The 20,023-nt window shown below is 35.8% G+C and overlaps 1 protein-coding gene and 1 long non-coding RNA gene across 5 annotated transcripts in view; both read right to left on the reverse strand.

Moving 5' to 3' along the window:
- LOC129014029 (uncharacterized) overlaps positions 1 to 5,311 on the reverse strand; it is a 132,222-nt gene extending 126,911 nt beyond the window's left edge. Inside the window, exons 1-2 of the long non-coding RNA XR_008494103.2 lie at positions 2,847 to 5,311; positions 1,546 to 1,763 (exon numbers count right to left, since the gene is read on the reverse strand). This is a non-coding gene — a long non-coding RNA (uncharacterized LOC129014029). The remainder of the gene's footprint in view (positions 1 to 1,545; positions 1,764 to 2,846) is intronic.
- An 11,358-nt stretch (positions 5,312 to 16,669) lies between these two features.
- ODR4 (odr-4 GPCR localization factor homolog) overlaps positions 16,670 to 20,023 on the reverse strand; it is a 45,288-nt gene continuing 41,934 nt past the window's right edge. For 3 of the 4 annotated variants that reach the window (XM_054450911.2, XM_054450918.2, XM_054450897.2), the window contains one exon: positions 16,670 to 19,024. In XM_054450911.2, coding sequence (XP_054306886.1) covers positions 18,957 to 19,024 — 68 coding nt within the window. In that variant the 3' untranslated portion in view covers positions 16,670 to 18,956. The remainder of the gene's footprint in view (positions 19,025 to 20,023) is intronic. The other variant, XM_054450903.2, reaches the window with a different exon arrangement.

The raw sequence follows: 20,023 nt of genomic DNA on the forward strand, positions 1-20,023 counted from the left end.
ACAAACAAAAATTCAACGTATTTAATCTTCTTCCTTTCTTTCCATTTATTCTTCCACCTAACTGCCTCAACTATTCCACTGAAAGTGGTTCTGATACAGACCAACAATGACCTCTGTGTCAGGCAGGCCCCTGGAAGTAAACAGCACAAACAGAAAAGGTATGATTGAAGGGAGTTTAAAGAAGACTATTTGCACATGTCTGTTTATTGCGGCACTATTCACAATAGCAAAGACTTGGAACCAACCCAAATGTCCAACAATGATAGACTGGATTAAGAAAATGTGGCACATATACACCATGGAATACTATGCAGCCATAAAAAATGATGAGTTCATGTCCTTTGTAGGGACATGGATGAAGCTGGAAACCATCATTCTCAGGAAACTATCACAAGGACAAAAAACCAAACACCACATATTCTCACTCATAGGTGGGAATTCAACAATGAGAACACATGGACACAGGAAGGGGAACATCACACACCGGGGCCTGTTGTGGGGTGGCGGGAGGGAGAAGGGATAGCATTAGGAGATATACCTAATGTTAAATGACGAGTTAATGGGTGCAGCACACCAACATGGCACATGTATACATATGTAACTAACCTGCAGATTGTGCACATGTACCCTAAACTTAAAGTATAATAATAATTAAAAAAAGACTGTTTACAAGGGTCTAGGCAGGAAACTAACAAAAGATAGTGAAGCACCACCTATTAACAGGTGAAAGTGACTACTACCCACAGGCCTGGAGGGGGCAAGAAACCAGTGAGACCTGCAGCTATAGGAAAAAGCTGCCCAACAGGAGCTTTAGCTTTTGGAAGAGAAACACTGCCCCTGTCACTCTGTGGCCCAGCAGGGACAGAGCTTCAGGGAAAAACAACTTGCACTCTCTCCTCATGCTCTTCTATCTCTTTTCAGGACCTTTCATTGTCAGAATCCAGCTGAAAGCCAGAGGGCAAGAGAACCCTGTTGATGAAGTCTGTTAAGTCAACCTTCTCTAGGGATAAAACAGGATGGAGAAAGATAGAACATGAATTTTAAGAAGCATATGGAGAATATCCAATACACCACCTAACCACCAAGGCTGTTAGACTCAACAGTCCTCATCTTACTTAATTTTCGGCTACATTGAATCATGATTACCACTCCCAAATTGAAATTCTTTCCTCACTTTGGTTTTCATAATACCACTCTACAGATATCTTCTCTGCTTCTGTGACCGGGGGCATGCTCCTTGTCTATTGGTGTTTTTTTGGATTAGTCTCCTCCCTCACACTTCAGATGCTGTTATTCCCTCTGACGACTTCAAGTACTATCTACACCGAGGCTTCTGAAAATCACCACTATTTACATTTTGGGCCAGATAATTCTTTGCTGTGGGGAGTTGTCTTGTGCATTATAGTATGTTTAGCAGCATTCCTGGCCTCTAACCAGTAGATACTATTAGCACCCCTCCCTCAGTTGCAACAACTAAAACTTTCCTCAGACATTGCCGAGTGTCCTCTGGAAGGTAAAAATCATCCCCAGGAAAGAACTGCTTACCTCTACATACAGAATATGTATCTTCTGTCCCCTGAGTTCCAGGCTGATGGAAACTTTATTACCATCATCTGTCTCCTGGACAATTGCAATCATTTCCTAAGTGGGCTCCACAACTCCCAGTTTTCATGCTCACATCAGACTGATCCAAAAAAGATTGTGAATGTGTGAGGGAATCCCAAGGCTGTCAAGCCATGCAGCTGAAAATATTCTTAAAACATCTACGAGACACATGAAGAGAAGTGGAATTGTAAGAGTTTTTGACTTACACTCTGAAACATTTGGGGATGTAGATGCTCTTCTTGATGACCTATGACTTGTGGGAGTGAAGTAGCTCTGTACAGAAATATTGTACCTTCCATTACAGGAAAAGATATTCTTTCAGAAGAAAGTAAACTCAACAGCAGCATTTCTCTAGTCAATTTTCAAAAGTTTGGTCTCTAACTGGAAGTTTAAAACGTGAAAAGAGTATAATGACTAAAATGGTACTAACATATATTTAGATAAAAATATGCAGGCTCTACGACAAAACAGTTATCTTTTACACCAATTGGACTTGAAAAAATTACACACACAATACACATACACACACACACACACACACACACACACATATATATATACAAACAATAATCATTTTAACTTGACTTTTCAAGATAGGTGCTACTTCAGTAACTCCTGTGCTTTTAATAAGAAAATTTTGAAAAATCATTTAAGAACAAATATATTTGTCATAGGTAGTTGTTTATATGCCTTGCTATGAAAATAAAGTACCTCATGAACAAGTTAGATATTGCATTCCTGAAACATATATAAAAGTCAAATACTATGTATGTTCATAATTACTAAAGAATTGATGTAAAGACAGTATAATCCATGCTGTGGAATAGCTTTGTTGCACCAAATATAGCCAACATTTTTATGATGTGTTATGTTACATAATTATTTCACATACATTATCTCATCTGAAGAACTACAAGACACAATTGCTCTGTGAGGTAGGTAGAACAATGTTTTCAATATGTCCTCCTCAAGGACGACAAAATTGAAGTGTTTGTGGTTAGCTGACTAGTCCAGGTTATGCAGCTAGGAAGATATAGAGTTTGGATTTAACCTTGGGCCTCCCATCCCTGGTTCCTGTGCTTTTCATATCACAGCATACTTCTTACTGGCAATCATCAATGCAAAGAACGCATTAACAACAAAATTCAGGATTATCTAAGATTAGAAGATCTACCTTAATATATTTCAGGCCCATATATCGATTCTACAGGAAAAAAACAAAAACAAAAGAACAAACTTACCTGGAATCCAGAGAAAGTTTCAGTTAAGTTCCACAACTCTAACAACTAATACAGTGGGTAGGACTCTGGCAGAGAGAACAAAGCAAAGTATATGGTAATCTCAGTTTTCAATTATGGATAATCATTATTTGGGCAATAGCATTTAAGGAAAACATTTAATTTTATCTTTACTTGAGGCTCTCACCTATAACAGCTGTCAAAGTCTGTTCATCTTTCAGAGATTTTTTTACATAGTATAAAAGAAAATGCTCCTAAAAATTAGTTTTTCATAAAATAAGGTGTTTCACCCTAGGTTATTTTATTTCTTAGAGCGTTCACTCCCTGCTTCCAATAATTGAACACAGACTAGCTTGATCTAAACATATCAAAAACATTAATTCATTTTTAAAGGTTTACATATATTCATTGCTAACAACATACAATTATTTCCCCTACAGGGTTCCTGTTATAACAAATTAGATGCACTTTCAATAGGCAATAATAATCACACATGAAATTGAACTCTCTGGGTAACTTGAATTACAGAGACTTACATAATAAACTGTGTAAGTCCCACAGAAGTTCAGAAGAATAAGGCCATGGCTCTACATTACATTTATCTTTTATTAAAAATAAATAAAGATGTCAGTTTTGCCAATCATTGTCTCTCCAATTTATTTTTTCCCTTCTTCAAGCATTTCCGGAGAATGAGGATTTTTAATTTTCTTTTTTGTTGCTTTTGTTTTGGTAGGGAAATGAAAAGGACTTTGAAACCTCCACTTGGCTTTCCCTGAAGGAGCAGCAAGGAGTTTCTATTTGAAACCGGAGTTATTTTACCATTCTTTCCAGTTTCAGAGTAAGAATTTAAAGAGGCAATCATTCCAAACATAATCATAGTAACAAAAACCATAAATGATTTCAATTTAACAGTTATGAGGTATATATTGTCTAATTAGATTTTTTTTAAACCCAGGTATTGGCTATTCAAAAGAGATACATTCAAAACATAAGGATACAGAAAAGCAAGGTGTAAAATGATGGAAAAACTATATCTAGCAAATACAATTCTTTAAGCAAGTATCAATTAATATCAGACAAATACATTTAAAGAGAAAAAGCATTATTAGATATAGAAATATATCTCATATACATGATGTAATATTACTTACATTATTACATAACTATAAAATAGTACAGTACCACTAGGATGATCTAAAAATTTTAAACATATATATGGCTAATAAAATGTCACAGAATATACATAGTAAAAACTGACAGACTACAAGAAAAAAGTGGCAATTCACCATCAGAAATTTCAGTGCAGTTCTTTCAACCTTTGCTAGATCGCGTAACAAAAAATTAGTATCTATGTAGATATTAACCACAGAATTAACAAGCTTGATCTAAAGGACATATTTAAAACACTGCAACTGGCCAGGCGCAGTGGCTCATGCCTATAATCCCAGCACTTTGGGAGTCCGAGGTGGGTGGATCACCTGAGGTCAGGAGTTCAAGACCAGCCTGGCAACATGGCGAAACCCATCTCTACTGAAAATACAAAAATTAGCCAGGTGTGGTGGCGGACACCTGTAATCCCAGCTACTCGGAAGGCTGAGGCAGGAGAATCACTTGAACCCGGGCTGCAGAGATTGCAGTGAGCTGAGATCACACCAGTGCACTCCAGTCTAGGCCACAGAGTGAGACTCCGTCTCAAAATAATAATAATAAATTAATAAAAATAAAGCATTGTAACTAATAATTAGTAAAGTAGCCACTTTTCCCCCTCCAACACACAAGGAACATTTTCAAAAGTTAATAATGAACTAGTATATTATAAGACAAATTACTCTTTAGGACCACAATGCAATTAAGTAGAAATTAATAACAAATATGTATTTGCTATTAATAATAAATACACATACATCTAAATAACTTCTGTGTCAAGGAATAAATTATACCGGAAATCTGAAATTCTTAAAACTTAAAAATAATAAGAGTATTTTATATCAAAACTTTGGAATATCAAGAAAATATTACTATTAAAAACATAAATTACAAAAGAAGACTTAAAACAAATGGCCTGAGTTTCCAACTAAGTTAAGAAAATAAAGCAAACCCACAAAGTAGAAACATAAGGAAATAAGTATATGCATAAATTAATATAAATTTTATAGATAGAATTCACATACCAAAAATTGGTTCTCTAATAAAGATTTTTAAAAATCTGGCCGGGTGCGGTAGCTCACACCTGTAATCTCAGCACTTTGGGAGGCCAAGGTGGATGGATCTTGAGGTCAGGAGTTCGAGACCAGCCTGACCAACATTTTGAAACCCCATCTCTACTAAAAATACAAAAATTAGCCTGGTGTGTTGCCATGCACCTGTAGTCCCAGCTACTCAGGAGGCTGAGGCAGGAGAATTGCTTGAACCCAGGAAGTGGAGGTTGCAGTGAGCCGAGACCACACCATTGCACTCTAGCCTGGGTGACAGAGTGAGACTCTGTCTCGAAAAAAAAAAAAAAAAAAAAAAATCTGCCAGATTCACTGCAGGGGGTGTGGTGGCTATGAGAAAAGCATAAATAAACAACATTAAAAAAATTTTTTTAAGCACATGCTTAGATAGAGCTGAGATTAAAATGACATAAAATATTATGAGCAACTTAATGCCAACAAATTTGAAAACAAAAAAATAGATTTCTAGAAAAATATAATTTACCAGAATTGATTTAAGACAAATAGAAAGTCTGAATAGCCCTGTAACCAGCAAAGAAACCAGAACAGTAGTTAACAAAATATTACCCCCCAAAAAAACACAGGGCCTAGATGTATTTATAAGTTAATTCTATCAATCTGAAAAGAAACATTATTTTACACAGGCTTTTTCAGAGAACAGAAAAGGAGAATAATTATCAACTCATTTTATTAAACTCGTATAATCTTTGTACCAAAACTGGACAAGGGCAGTATGAGACGGGAAAATTACAGGCTAATATTACTACAAGTATGGAAACAAAAAATTTAAATAAAATATTAGCAAGGCAAATCCAACAGTGTACGTAAAAGATAAAACATGATCAAGTTGGATTTCTACCTGGAATATAAGTTTGGATATATAAAGCTCACAGTTTGTAGCTATAGGTTATGTTCCTACTGTAGCCTTAATGTCTTTAGTTGCTGGCATCAATACCTAGGTCCCCTCCTACCTCCAAGCCATATACAAGAAGCTACCAAAACTTGTTCCAACTGCAATAATTACTCACTTACGCTGAATGAGCCAAATTCTTTATTAGAACCAGAATCTAACCTCCTCAAAAACTATGAAACTGAACCCACCATGATTCTTAATCTTGCATTAACCACAATCAGTATCTAAAACATAAGCCCCCTACCAACTTTTCCCACTCCCTACTTCCTGCCCACTCCCAGCTTGCCCTTCGCCTTAATACTCTACTATACTATCCCCATGAAAGTCTGTGCTTCCTTGCTCTCTGAAATCAGAATTTCCCTCTATTTTCAACCTTTTATCCAAGAATTCCTTCCACATCTTTGCCGTTACTGAAATCTGCCTCTTCAAAGAGGGTACACTTTTTCTTTAAGCTTGCAAATGGTGATTTTGTATTATTTCAGAATTCAAATATCATTAGTGACACTATCCCTTACCCCAGATTATTCTTCTCATTGGCTTCCATAAAAATACTACATATCTTTTAGGCTCATGCTATTTGTATGTATCACTTTTTTTCCATCCTTGCAGCTGACAAATATTGACCTTCTAATTACTCTACCTTTCTGCTTAAGTTTTGTGGCCATCATTAAACTAAATTTCTATGACCTTTTTTAATTTCAGCTCATCTGTCTATTAGATAAGCCTCCCAAATATTGCTCTTCATTTTTTCTATTCTTGAAGCTGAGAAGACAAAGATTGCTGGGGGGAAAAATACACAACTTCATCATTTGTGACTACTAACCTCAGAAGGAGTTTTACCACTCTCTGGCAATTCCACGATTTTTCTTTGGCCACTTGATATCCCATTCTTTGCAATACTTCTTACAAATCTTTATTTTCATCATCCTTCACTCTTGGAAGATGACCTTGACAATCTTATAGAAATCTGAGGCATCAGATGAGATTATCTTCAACCTTTCACCAGCACACCTACAAGTCCGTATATATTTACACCTATTTTCTTCCCCCTCTGAGCTATTATGCTAGAAGAGGTGTTCCTTCTCTAAAGGCCAAGAGCCCCCTGTGCTTTAAAGTCTATCCTCTCCAACATTCCAAAAATCTTATGTTTATGTTTTCTTAGTTGTGTACAGTCATCTTTTTTCTACACACTTAATTATTCCCTTTCATCAGTATGTTTCCCCTTAATCTGTATATGCACAGTAATATTTATGCTTAGAAAATGACTTTCCTGAACCTGTTTCTGAATTATTAAAAAAAAAAAAAAGGAGGGAGGGCGAGATAGAAATGAAAGTACTTTGTAAATTGTAAAGCACTATTTATTGAGAGTTAGTGTAATGTTAGAATTTGTTCCCACTTAAAAATCAAAGGAATTAACTGACTTCACAAGGTTTTATTATTTTTCTTTTGGCAGATCTAGGAATATAACTCAATTCTCCATAATTATTAACTACTTATACTTAAAAACTAGATAATATTTTTAATGGTGCTAACTTGAAAGCACAGAAAAAAATATTAAAATTATGTTGGTTATTTTTGTTAAACACAGAAATTGTAGTCTAACATCTTAGCTTATCGACATTCAGAATTTTAATCATGGGGGTAGGCATCTGGTGTTTCTACAACTAAATTGGATTTGCCTAAAATAGAATCTAAGACCTGATTAAACTACCTTCATCCCTATCATTGAGTTCCTCTTCACCATTCTGTAAACAAAAAATCTCCTCAAAAAATTGAACAAGTTGAATAAAGGATGGTTTTCTAAAATATCAAGCCTTTTTAATTAAGGATTTTTGTACAGTGCTCTTCTAGGATCAGAAGTTCCATAGTACAGTACAAAATCTAGCTTCATTTAATGGTGTTAGGTAAATAAAATACCTATAAAATATTATTACAAAGATGAAAAAAGAAGAAATAATCTACTTCTGATTATTAAGACAAAGATAATAGTTATTTACCCAAATATCTATTCTATGTGTCATTATGAATAATAATCAAAGTCTATTTCTATTATATTAATACAATTTGAACCTATTTAACAAATCTTTGCCCTACATACAATACAAAACTGTTATAAAAATCCAATGAAATAATGAAACTGAAACACTTTCAAAATGGCAAAAACAAACAACTGTAACTTCTAACTCTACTTTCATCCTTTGTTCTTAACAACTAATAAATCAATACCTATTAACATATTATCTTTTAATAAAATGTTATAAATTTTATGAGACCTCATTGACCACCTTTGATTAATATTCATTAACAGACTTGATACTTCCAACATAATTATTTATTAGGTTAAAATCAGAAATCAAGAACAACTTACCAGGTATTTATTATGCATTGGTTAATAGGGCTTGATTATTCCTAGCTATGTTGGTGATATAGTCATGAACCTATTGACTATTGAGGATTGTAGGGGTAGGTAAAAGAAAAGACATTTTATTTGTCCCCAGAATTGTCACAGTGAAAAAGAGGAAAACAGAGGCACTATAGTAAAAGACAGACTGTGATTAAGGGTCATATGTGGATTATTTTTTTGTAGTAACTATTTCTTTAGGGAACTCTTTTGTCTGTTCTTCCTCCTAGACATGCATATCTTATTTTATTGTAGTTGGCTTTATTGCACTTCACATATACCTCATTTTTTACAAGTAGAAAGTTTTTACAACCCTGCATCAAGCAAGTCTATCGTAATTTTTCCAAAAGCATATGCTCATTTTCTGTCTATGTATCACATATTGGTAACTCTTGTAATATTTCAAACTTCTTCATTTTCATTATGTCTTTTTTTTTTTTTCTTGAGACAGAGTCTTAGTGTGTCACCCAGGCTGGAATGCAGTGGCACAATCATGGCTCACTGCAGCCTCGGCCTCCCAGGCTTAGGTGGTCCTCCCACCTCAGTCTCCCAAGTAGCTGGGACTACAGGCATGTGCCAACCACACCCAGTTTATTTTTGTTTGTTTGGTGGTGTTGTTTTTGTTTTTGTTGAGACAAGATTTTATCATGTTGCCTGGAGTGTTCTTGAACTCCCAGGCTCAAGTGATTTACTCACCAAAGTGCTAGGATTATAGGAATGAGCCACCATGCCCAGCCTTATTATATCTGTTACGGTGCTCTGTAATCAGTGACTTTGATGTCACTATTATAATTGTTTTGGAGCTCCATGAACCATGCCCATATAAGATGGCAAACTTAATTGATAAAATTGTGTGTGTTCTGATTACTCAACCAATCAGTCATTTCCCTGTCTTTCTCCATATCCCTATTCTCTGAAACACAATATCATTATTATTAGGCCAGTCGATAACCCTACAATGGCCTGTAAGTGTCCAAGTGAAAGAAAGAGGTACATGTCTCTCACTTTAAACCAAAAGCTAGAAATGATTAAGCTAAATGAGGAAGGCATGTCGAAAGACAAGACAGGCTGAAAGCTAAGCCTCTTGCAACAAACAGCCAAGTTGTGAGTGCAAAGGAAAAGTTCTTGAAAGAAATTAAAAGTGCTACTCCAGTGAACATATGAATAAGTGAAATAGCCTTATTGCTTACATGGAGAAAGTTTGAGTGGTTTAGATAGATCAAACCAGCCACAACATTCCCTTAAGACAAAGCCTAGTCCAGAGCAAGGCCCTAACTCTCTTCAATTCTGTGAAGACTAAGAGAGGTGAGGAAGCAGAAGAAGTTTGAAGCTAGCAGAGGTTGGTTCATGGGGTTTAAGAAGAGAAGCTATCTCAATAACATAAAAGTACAAGGTGAAACAGCAAGTACTGATGTAGAAGCTGCAGCAAGTTATCCAGAAGATCTAAGTAAGAAAACCAATGAAGGTGGCTAAACAATAGATTTTCAATGTAGATTAACCAGTCTTCTATTGGAAGATCCCATCTACTTTCATAGCTAGAGAGCAGAAGTCAATGCCTGACTTCAAAGCTTCAAAGGACAGACGGACTCTTGTTTTAGAGGCCAATGCACCTGGTGACTTTAAGTTGAAGCCAAAGCTCCTTTGCCATTCCAAAAATCCTAGGGCGCTTAAGGATTATGCAAAATCTACTCTGTCCATGCTCTACCAATGAAAAGTAAAGCTTGGATGACAGCACGTCTACTTACCTCATGTTTTACTGAATATTTTAAGCCCACTGCTGAAACTTAACGCTCAGAAAGTGATTCCTTTCAAAATATTATTGCAAGAGCTCTTATGGAGATATGCAGAGATTAACGTTTGTTTCATACCTACAAATACAACATCTATTCTTCAGACCATGGATCAAGAAGCAGTTCTGACTTTCAAGTTTTATTAAGAAATACATTTTGTAAGGTGATAGCTGCCAAAGATAGTGACTCCTCTGATGGATCTGGACAAACTAAATTGAAAATACTTTGGAAAAGCTTAATCATTCTACATGTCATTAAGAACATTTGTGACTCATGGAAGCAGGTCAAAATATCAACATTAACAGGAGTTTGGAAGAATTTTATTCCAATCCTCATGAATGACTGAGGGGCTCAAGACTTCAGTGGAAGAAGTAATTACAGATGTGGTAGAATTAGCAAAAGAACTAGAATTAGAAGTGGAGCCTAAAGATGTGACTGAATTGGTGCAATATCATGATAAAACTTAAATGAATGAGGAGTTGTTTCTTAAGGATGAGCAAATAAAGTGGCTTCTGGAGATAGAATCTACTCCTGGCAAAGATGCTGTGAACACTGTTGAAATGACAACAAAGGATTCAGAATGTCACACAAACTTAGTTGAAAAAGAAGCCATAGGGTTTGAGGGGAATGACTCCAATTCTGAAAGTTTTACTGTGGGTAAAATGCTATCAAATGGCATCACCTGCTACAGAAAAATCTTTCATGAAAAGAAGAGTCAATTGATGTGGCAAATGTCATTGTCTTTCAAGAAATTGCCATGGCCACCCCAACCTTCAGCAACCACCACCCTAATCAGTCAACAGCCATCAACATCAAGGCAAAACCTTCCACCATCAAAAAGATTATGACTTGCTGAAAGGTCAGAGGATTGCCACTTTTTTTTTTTTTAGCAGCAAAGTATTTTTAAATTAAGGTATATACATTGTTATTTAGACATACTGCTAATGTGCACTTACTAGACTACAGTATAAAAATAATTTTATATGCACTGGGAAAACAAAAAAAATTTGTGACTTGATTATGATATTAGCTTAGTTTTGGTGGTCTGGGACCCAGTCCACAATATCTCTGAGGTATGATTATATTTTCAATCTTCTTTTTTTGACATATACTAAAAATGTGTAGTTACAAATCTCCAGTAATGACTGCCATCAATTCTTTCTCTCTCTACAAGCATATGCCACTTCCCCAATGAAATATGGGCTTCTTTTTCCTCTCCTGTGGAAACTGGACTGGATCTGTGTTTGCTTTGACCAGTAGAATGCAAAGAGTGACATTCTGGGACTTCTGAGAAGACCAGGCCTTGAGAGGACTAACAGTTTCCACCTCTTTCATCTCTGAACACTGAATCTTGGAACACTCCCTTTTGGAATTCAATCACCATGCTGTGGGAAGCCAAGCTCTTTGGAAAAGTCACGTGAAGGAAAACCAGATAAACTGTCAACCATGTGGATGAACTGTCTTGCATATCACAGCCTTTAGATAATTGAATACCCCACAGAGCATTACGTGGAGCAGGGCCACCCAACTGGGTCAGCTAAGTTCCTTCTATACAAAGAGTCATGAGTTAACAAAATGGTTGGTTTAAGCCACTAAGTTCTGAGGTTGTTTGTTGTGGAGCAAAAGATAACTGAAATAGAAACTGGTACCTAGAAATAGGGTGCCATTGGGTCAAACCCAAAACTTACGTAGCCTCAACTTTGGAATTAAACAGGAAATGCAGACAGTGGTGGCTAGAAGATCAATGAGAAAACAGAAAGGCAACACTTTCATTTGCAGTAATGTGAAAGGTAGAACTAATAAGCTCATGGCAATTGCTAAAGGGAAAACATAACCTAATAAATTTGTGAATCTATCCAAGGAGACTTCCAGGCAAACATGGAAAATGCCACCTGACTACTTCTAACTGCCTATCATCAAATAGGAGAAGAGAGAAATTAAATAAGAAACTGTTCAGTTTTGGAGCAAAATTTATAGAATATTTAAAGTGTGTAGAACATCTTTTCCAGCCAGCAGGAGGTTCTCAAGGAAGAAATCACCTTATGGCAAAGATCAAATCAAGAATTGTTAGTAAACCATAGAATTAGGATAATTTAGGATCAACGGTGCATCTGTAATATCCTTTAAGGTTTCAGAAATATTTAAGCCAGTGCCTCATAGATCTCTTAGCTAGACAAAAAGGCTTCTAAGAATCTTATGAGCACATTTTGTAGATCACTCTGCTCGATAATGAGTATCTAAGGTAGTTAAGGGTGCTGTTCCTCAACATCCTCAGTTCAAATTAGAGACAGGCCTGTCTTGAAGAGATGAGTATGGATTTTCTAATGGAAAAGTCATGGAAAAGAATGACTCAGAGCAAAGTCAAGATCTTACAGGGAAGAGCCAAGAGTTGAGAACCACTCTCAGGTAGAATTAGGCCCTGACTGACATACATTCTCTGCTCCCAGAATCATAAGGAATTAGACGTGCCCAATTGGAGTTCAGAATTGCTATGAACCATTCACTGCTATGTACCTCTCATTTTTCCTCTTTTTGAAACAAGAGTGTATATTGCCTGACTCACCATTGTAGGCTGGGTGAATATGGGAAAGAAAACTTGTCTTTTTCACACATCTTCGGATTGAGGGAAACTGTAGTAAAGGTGCCTCATATGTAACTGAAACTGGTTTAGATCATGAGATTCTGGGTCTTGAGCTTGAACCTGATGTCATATTGAGATGAGACTTTAAGGTTTCCTAGGAGGTAGTGAAATAATTTTCCATCAGGAACATAAATTACTATGACCAGGGGGTACATTGTAACTACCAAAGATTTCTGCCATCAATTTCTTTCTTGCTCATGTATGCATGACCCCTTCCCATCAAAAAGGGTTTTTTTTTTTTTTTTTTTTTTTTTCCTTCTTTAATCTAGGCTGGCCCTGTAGATTACTTTGACCAATGCAATGTGGTGAAAATAATGTTCTGGGACTTCCAAGCTAAGGCCCCAAGAGGACTTAGCTTCTACTTTCCTCTTCTTGAAATGCTCATACTTGGGATGCTGCTTCTTGGATCCCAGCCATAAATGATAGCAAGCCCAGCCACCATGACTGGAAGAACTCCAAGTCCCATGGAGAAGCCACATAAACTGAGATGTGGCAGCTGAATTCCCAGCTGATAGCCACCATTAACTGCCAGTCATGTGCATGAGTATCTCGGATGTTTCAAGCTCAATCCAGCCCCTAGATAACTGCAGCTAAAGTCACCATCATGTGGCGCGAAAACACCCAGCTGATTCCTATCAACTCACAGTATTGAGGCAAGTGAAATGGTTGTTATTTTAAGCTAATTAAGTTTGAGGGTAGTTTGTTAGTAACAGACAACCCCACCCAAAATTTATGTTAGTGCCATTAAGTAAATGAAGATCAAGAAACCCATTACTCAAGAACAAAAGTATCACTAATATTGTTTTATGTATTCACGTGTTACACCTTGCCACTATCCTGAGTTTTATGACTCCTTTAAAAGAAAAAGTTTTATCACAAATATACATATTCCTACATAATACAGTTTAGGTTTATTTTATAGCTTTATAAAAACTGTAGCATACTGTATGTAGACTTCTGAGACTTGCTTTATCATTTTTAAGATTACTCTGGGTTGTTGCATGTAGGTCATTCTCCCTGCTGAATAAAATTACAAAACCCGTAATTTGTTTTTCGTTGTCAATGGACGTTTGAGTGATTAAAAATAGGGCTGCCACAAGCATTCTTACATGTGTACTCTTGAGGTACACATATCCAAGAATTTCTCTAAGGCATTTATGTAGAGGTAGAATGGTTAGCGTACGTGAATGCTTAACTCTAAGAGATAGTGCCAAATTGCTTTCTGAGCTCAGAGTCTATCAGTTCAAAATCCTATCTGCAGTGTGAAAGACTGAGGCACATCATCTTTATTGGTATTGTTGTATTCCTTAATTTTTCCATCTATTGAATGTATAATGTTATTCATTATGGTTTTAATTAGCCAATCACTTATAAGGTAAAACTTCTTTTCATGTGTTCAGCCATGTCCTCTGAAAATACCTGGTTTGTCATTTGCTTACTTTTCCACAGGACAATGATAAATAGAAGTGGTGGCCAGGTGCAGCGGCTCACGCCTGTAATCCCAGCACTTTAGGAGGCCGAGGCAGGCAGATCACCTCAGGTCAGGAGTTCAAGACCAGCCTGGACAACTTGGTGAAACCCTGTCTCTACTAAAAATATAAAAATTAGCCAGGCGTGGTGGTGGGCACCTGTAATCCCAGCTCAGCTACTCGGGAGGTTGAGGCAAGAGAATTGCTTGAACCCGGGAGGTGGAGACTGCAGTGAGCCGAGATCACGCAACTGCACTCCAACCTGGGTGACAGAGCGAGACTCCACCTTAAAAAAAAAAAAAAAAAAAAAAAAAAGCACAAGAAGTGGTGATAATAGCCACCCTTGTGTTCCTGATTTTTAAAGTATACAACTTAGTCATGATGCACTGTTTTAATATGTTGAAGTTTATTAATAGTGCTTTTGACTTCACAAGTGTTAGTTAGTAAGTGCTATTAGCCTGTAATTTTCTGTTCTCCTACTGAATGTCTCTGATTTTAGTATCAGTAAGTTATATCAACCTCACACAATATGCTGGCAAGTATTCCCTCATTAGCTATTTTTGAAAGAGCTTGTATAAAATGTTAGAATTTTACCCCCCTTGAAAGACCTGTGCCAGATCTTGTCAAAAAGTTCATTATTGTTTACTATTCAACCTATGAATAAGTATATTCAGCTTTTCTATTTCTTCCTGAGCCAATTTAAGTAAATTGCAATTTTCTAGAGTTTGGTCTATTTTGTCTAAGTTTTCAAATACATTAGCATTAAGATGTTCCTAGTAGTCACCTTTTCATCCCTGCTTTATCAATGGATTCGGACCCCTTTTTCAATCTTTATTTTGTGTCCCGTTTCATCTTGTTCAATTATGCGTTTTACTGTTTTGTCATGATATCAACTTTAACATGTAATTCTTTATCAGTTTCTAATTCATTGATTTATTCCCTTGCCTGTATTTCCTTGCTTCTACATTGCTTTCGCTATTGTTTTTCTAAGTTACACATTTAGTCTTTTCCCTTAAACATTTAAAGCCATTTCCCTCAAAGTGCTGTTTCAGCTACAATACCCAATTTAAAAATATATATTACTTGTAACTAGGCTTTAAGTATTTCTTTTTGTCCTCTGTGAAGATCCAAACATGTAAATGTAATATTTAAAAAAATTTAACCTTTATTACTGACCTCTACTTGCTTCTGATTATCCATTTAATACCAATTATTTGATATGTTTTGTGACTTACTTCATGCTTAAAATACATGGTCAATTTTTGCTAATATACAATGCTTAAGAAAAATATTCTTTAATTGTTTAATACATTATTCTAAACGTTTATTGAATCAGTATTAATTACATTAAAATGCTTTCACTAATTCTTTATCATTAATTAGTTGTTGAAATCTCCCATTATTGCTCATTTTGTTGCTTCAGCCCTATTGCTTCAGTTCATACATTTTGGGGCCATTTCATATGGTAAATGCACACTGAAAATTGTTATATATATCTAGTAAATTGATCCTTTATTTTTAATGGCCTTCTCAATCTTTAATATCAAAAATCTAATTATTGTGATTTAATATCACTAAAGCTACACAAGTTTTTACTATTTACCTACCTCATTTAAAAAATTTTTTTTTTACTTTCAACCTCCCCATGTCTAACATTTTAGGTGTTTTATTTTAAACAGCCTAGTTGGGTTTTTAAAAAAATCTGACCAATGCTATCATTTAATTGGGTAATTGTCTATTCATATTCATTTTAATATTAGACTTGTTATTATCTTACTTTCTAAATTCACCCCCCACCCACCTCCATAATTTCTTCCTTTATTTGTACTAGATTATTGCATACCTATTCTGTATTTTAAATTTCTTTTCCTTTGGAATGATTCATCCTTTTTTTTTTTTTTTTTTTTTGAGATAGAGTCTCACTTTGTCACCCAGGCTGAAGCGCAGTGGTGCGATCTCAGCTCACTGCAAACTTCGCCTCCCTGGTTCAAGTGATTCTCCCACCTCAGCCTCCAGAGTAGCTGGGATTACAGGCGCATGCCATCACACGCGGCTAATTTTTGTGTATTTTGGTAGAACGGGGTTTCACCATGTTGGCCAGGCTGGTCTCGAACTCCTGACCCCAAGTCATCTGCCCGCCTCAGCCTCCAAAAGTGCTGATTATAGGTGTGAGCCACCATGCCTGGCCAATCCCCTAACTATTGTTGTGGCAGTTACCCTTGAACTCTTGACTACACATATTTATTATAACACAGTCAATTTTAAGGTTAAACAGTATCTTAACCAGTTTTCTGAATAAAAGAACCTCAGACCACTCTAATTCCAATCACCCTTCTGCCAGCCAGCAGCTATTATCCAGTTTTACAATTATATCCTTATTTAAAAATTCCACATTAATGTTGCATAACAATGTTTATTTAGTTTTACATGTTTACAATTTCTTATAAACACTTCATTATAATTGTTTTATACAAACAACAGTTTAAATTTACTTATGTTTATCATTTATTTGCTTACTAGTTTTTCAATTTCAGATAATCCTTTTAGAATCATTTCCCTTCTTGAAGGTCATCCTTTTGTAGTCTCTTTACTGAAGTTGTGCTGAGGATAACATCTGTTTTTCATCTGAGCATCTGTTTGTTTCAGTTTCGCTTGTTGCAAATTCTAAGCTAATAGTTTTTCTCAGAATTCTACCCTCTTTTGGGTACATTGTCGCTGTTAGGAAGCCTACTAAGTATTTGACTGTCTTGCCTTCACTGATCTTTTTCTCCCCATGGTTGCTTTTAAAATCTTGTATTTGGTATCTTGCCATTTACAATACCTTGAGTCTAGGCCTGGATTTTATTTAAATATATGTTTGGTATATATTGTGCTTCCTGAATTTATGAATTCATGTTTTTCCAACAAATTTGGAAAATTGTGTTATCTTTCAAGTACTGCCTCTCCTTTATTTTCTCTTTCTAGTACTCCTAGTCTTTATAATTCTTCCCTCCAACTCTCTTAACTTTCTAATGTTTTCTAGCTCCTTGTTTCTCCTCACTGCTCACTGGGTAATTTCTTTAGATCCAGCTTATAGGTTAGTTCACTTGTCTCTTCAGCTGAGTCTAATAAAATATTCAACATGTCTGAGGGCTTTTTTCTTATTTCAATAAATATTTCTCATTTCTAGGAGTTCTATTTGGTTCTTTTTCAGATCTGCCTGTGGTTCCAACTTCGTTCCTTATGTTGGTGATGAAACCTTAAAGAACTGAGTTCAATGTTTATTTTTTCTATAGCTTTCTTGTCATGTTAGTTTGTTTCAACTTGTGCCTGTGATCTCTAGTCATAAAATAATACTACTTGATAATAATCTGTAGGAATCTTGGAACTACATTAGGAATGTTTCCCTCTTGCTTCTGCCAGGAGCTAAAGCACTGCAAACTGAGGGCCACTGAACCTTCTTTAACTGTCCTCTCTAGGGCAGCATCTCAGATTCCGATGTCTTCTTGTTTCTGATTTGAGGCAAACTGCATATGACAATGTTGCTATTGGTATCTGCCATCCAGACAATCATAATCCACTTGTATGGTCAATACAGTATTCATGACTCCTAACTTAAAATGCGTTCATTTTTTGTGGCAGAGGAAAGGTTGAAGTATGGTTCTTGAAAGTTCTCCTACTTCCGGTGAACCTATTCAAAAGTAGATTTTATTCAGGATCTAGTTGTTTTATAATATCTAGTCTAACATACTTGCTGGAAGCAAAAGTCTTAATTTTATATATTAAATATATTAAAACAGTTATACAGTAACCTGAGAAAGCATATATTTTATGTCATTTCTTACTAATGGGACTTCTCTGGAAAGGTTCCCTACCCCTTGATCAGAACAAAACACACAGTACATAGGAACTGAGTGTACATTAGAAAGCTCTCTTAGAGGATGAACTTATCCTAAGGTTGTTGTCTCACTTGGTACAAATTTTTCTGGTGCTCTATTATTAAGACGTTGCATCAACATTGACTGTTCAAATTACTATTCTTTTATTTTTTTAATTTGCTTATTTATTTTAGAGACAAGGTCTCATTTTGTCACCCAGGCTGGAGTACAGTGGTGTGATCATAGCTTGCTGCAGCCTCAAACTCCTGGGCTCAAGTGATCTTCCTGCTTCAGCCTCCAAGTAGTTGGGACTAGAGCTGCATGCCACCATGTCCAGCTAATGTTTTTTTTTCCAGTAGAGACAGAATCTCATTATGTCATCCAGGCTGGTCTCCAACTCCCTCCTGGCCCCAGGTGATCCTCCTACCTCAGCCTCCCAAAGCGTTAGGATTATAGGTGTGAGCCATCATGCCTCTGTTCAAGTTTTTAATGTCCTGATTAATATGTGATTCAGATTAGTAAGACTAAAATCTATGATCATATCCCAACATTTTGAAGCTTTTAAAAAATAGATAATAATGATTTGTTACATGCAGCTTCCATATAGATGCATAACGTTATTTCTGGAAAATGCGGGCCACCTACAATGTAAAGCAGGCTAAACAAGGCAGCTTGTGATTTCATTTTAATCAGAAACACACCACATAGGCATCATGGCAGCAGATCTGGCTGCTACTGCTTTAAATACAGATGGATTGTTAACATCTTTATTATTCATAATTGTCTGTCAATGTTCTCTGGATGATCAAGAAACTCTTTGTGCCTCACCCTAATCACTGAAGTAATGAAAGGAGATACCCGCAGCAAGGACTGCAACTGTAAATGCTGCAATCACACCTAAAAGTAAAACAAACACAGAACAAATGAAAATGGAATGAGCAAAAGAAAGGCCAAACTAATCCTAGGCTCTGAAATGTGGGTAACTGATGGGCCTAAAAAACAACAATACACAAACACACAATCATACATAGACATACATATGTATATACTAAAAGGCAGCAACATCTTAGAGAAAAATACAGCAATTAGTTGAAAAACTAGATTTCGAATGTTGGACAAAGTATCTCTCTTGCACACATATACACTGAGACGTATCTAAGAGAAAAAATAACAAACACTTTAAGGGGCTTATATAAATATTTATATTGGCATACCAGCTGTCTTATGCCACGCAGGTTAAAAGAAAATGGCAGCTCCAGTAGGCAGTAGTTCTCAATTATTATAATGTAAAGCCACTTGTGTAACTTGTGTAGCTATTGAAAACTGCAGAAGTCCATGTTCGACCATTATAAAATCTAAGAATTAGTACATCTAAGTTGTAACTTTTATTTTTTTCTGATTATAGTAAGCTAAAGAAAGAAACTGACCATAGCAGTCCAGACAGACAGACAGACACACACACGTACATAAAAATTAATTAAATTTATCTAATGAATGACAAGAACTACAATTAAATCTTCTGGCTCCTAACTCTCAGTCAGAAGTCTGAAAACTTAGTATTTCTCAAATTGTTACTCCACTAAACAATAGTCTGCATATTCCTTGTTCAAAAAGTCTGAAAAATGTTAAAGTAATTCTTACAGCCTTTAAAATATAAAAATACATTATAAAATTCCTGACTTAAATTTGACGTTGTTTGTCATAGAACATATATCAAAATCTCCTGCAACAGTAATTCTAGGAACACCAGTTTGTAAAACATTAGCCTTACTATACTAACTGATTCCCAAAACTCTCCATCTTTTTCTTTAAAGAACGTTTTAAAAATTAATAGGATGCGTCATCTTTGAGGGCACTTAGATGACAATGTATGAATTATAAATCTCCTATCTCTAG

Source organism: Pongo pygmaeus, chromosome 1 (genome assembly GCF_028885625.2).
Source record: "Pongo pygmaeus isolate AG05252 chromosome 1, NHGRI_mPonPyg2-v2.0_pri, whole genome shotgun sequence".
Taxonomy (NCBI): domain Eukaryota; kingdom Metazoa; phylum Chordata; class Mammalia; order Primates; family Hominidae; genus Pongo; species Pongo pygmaeus.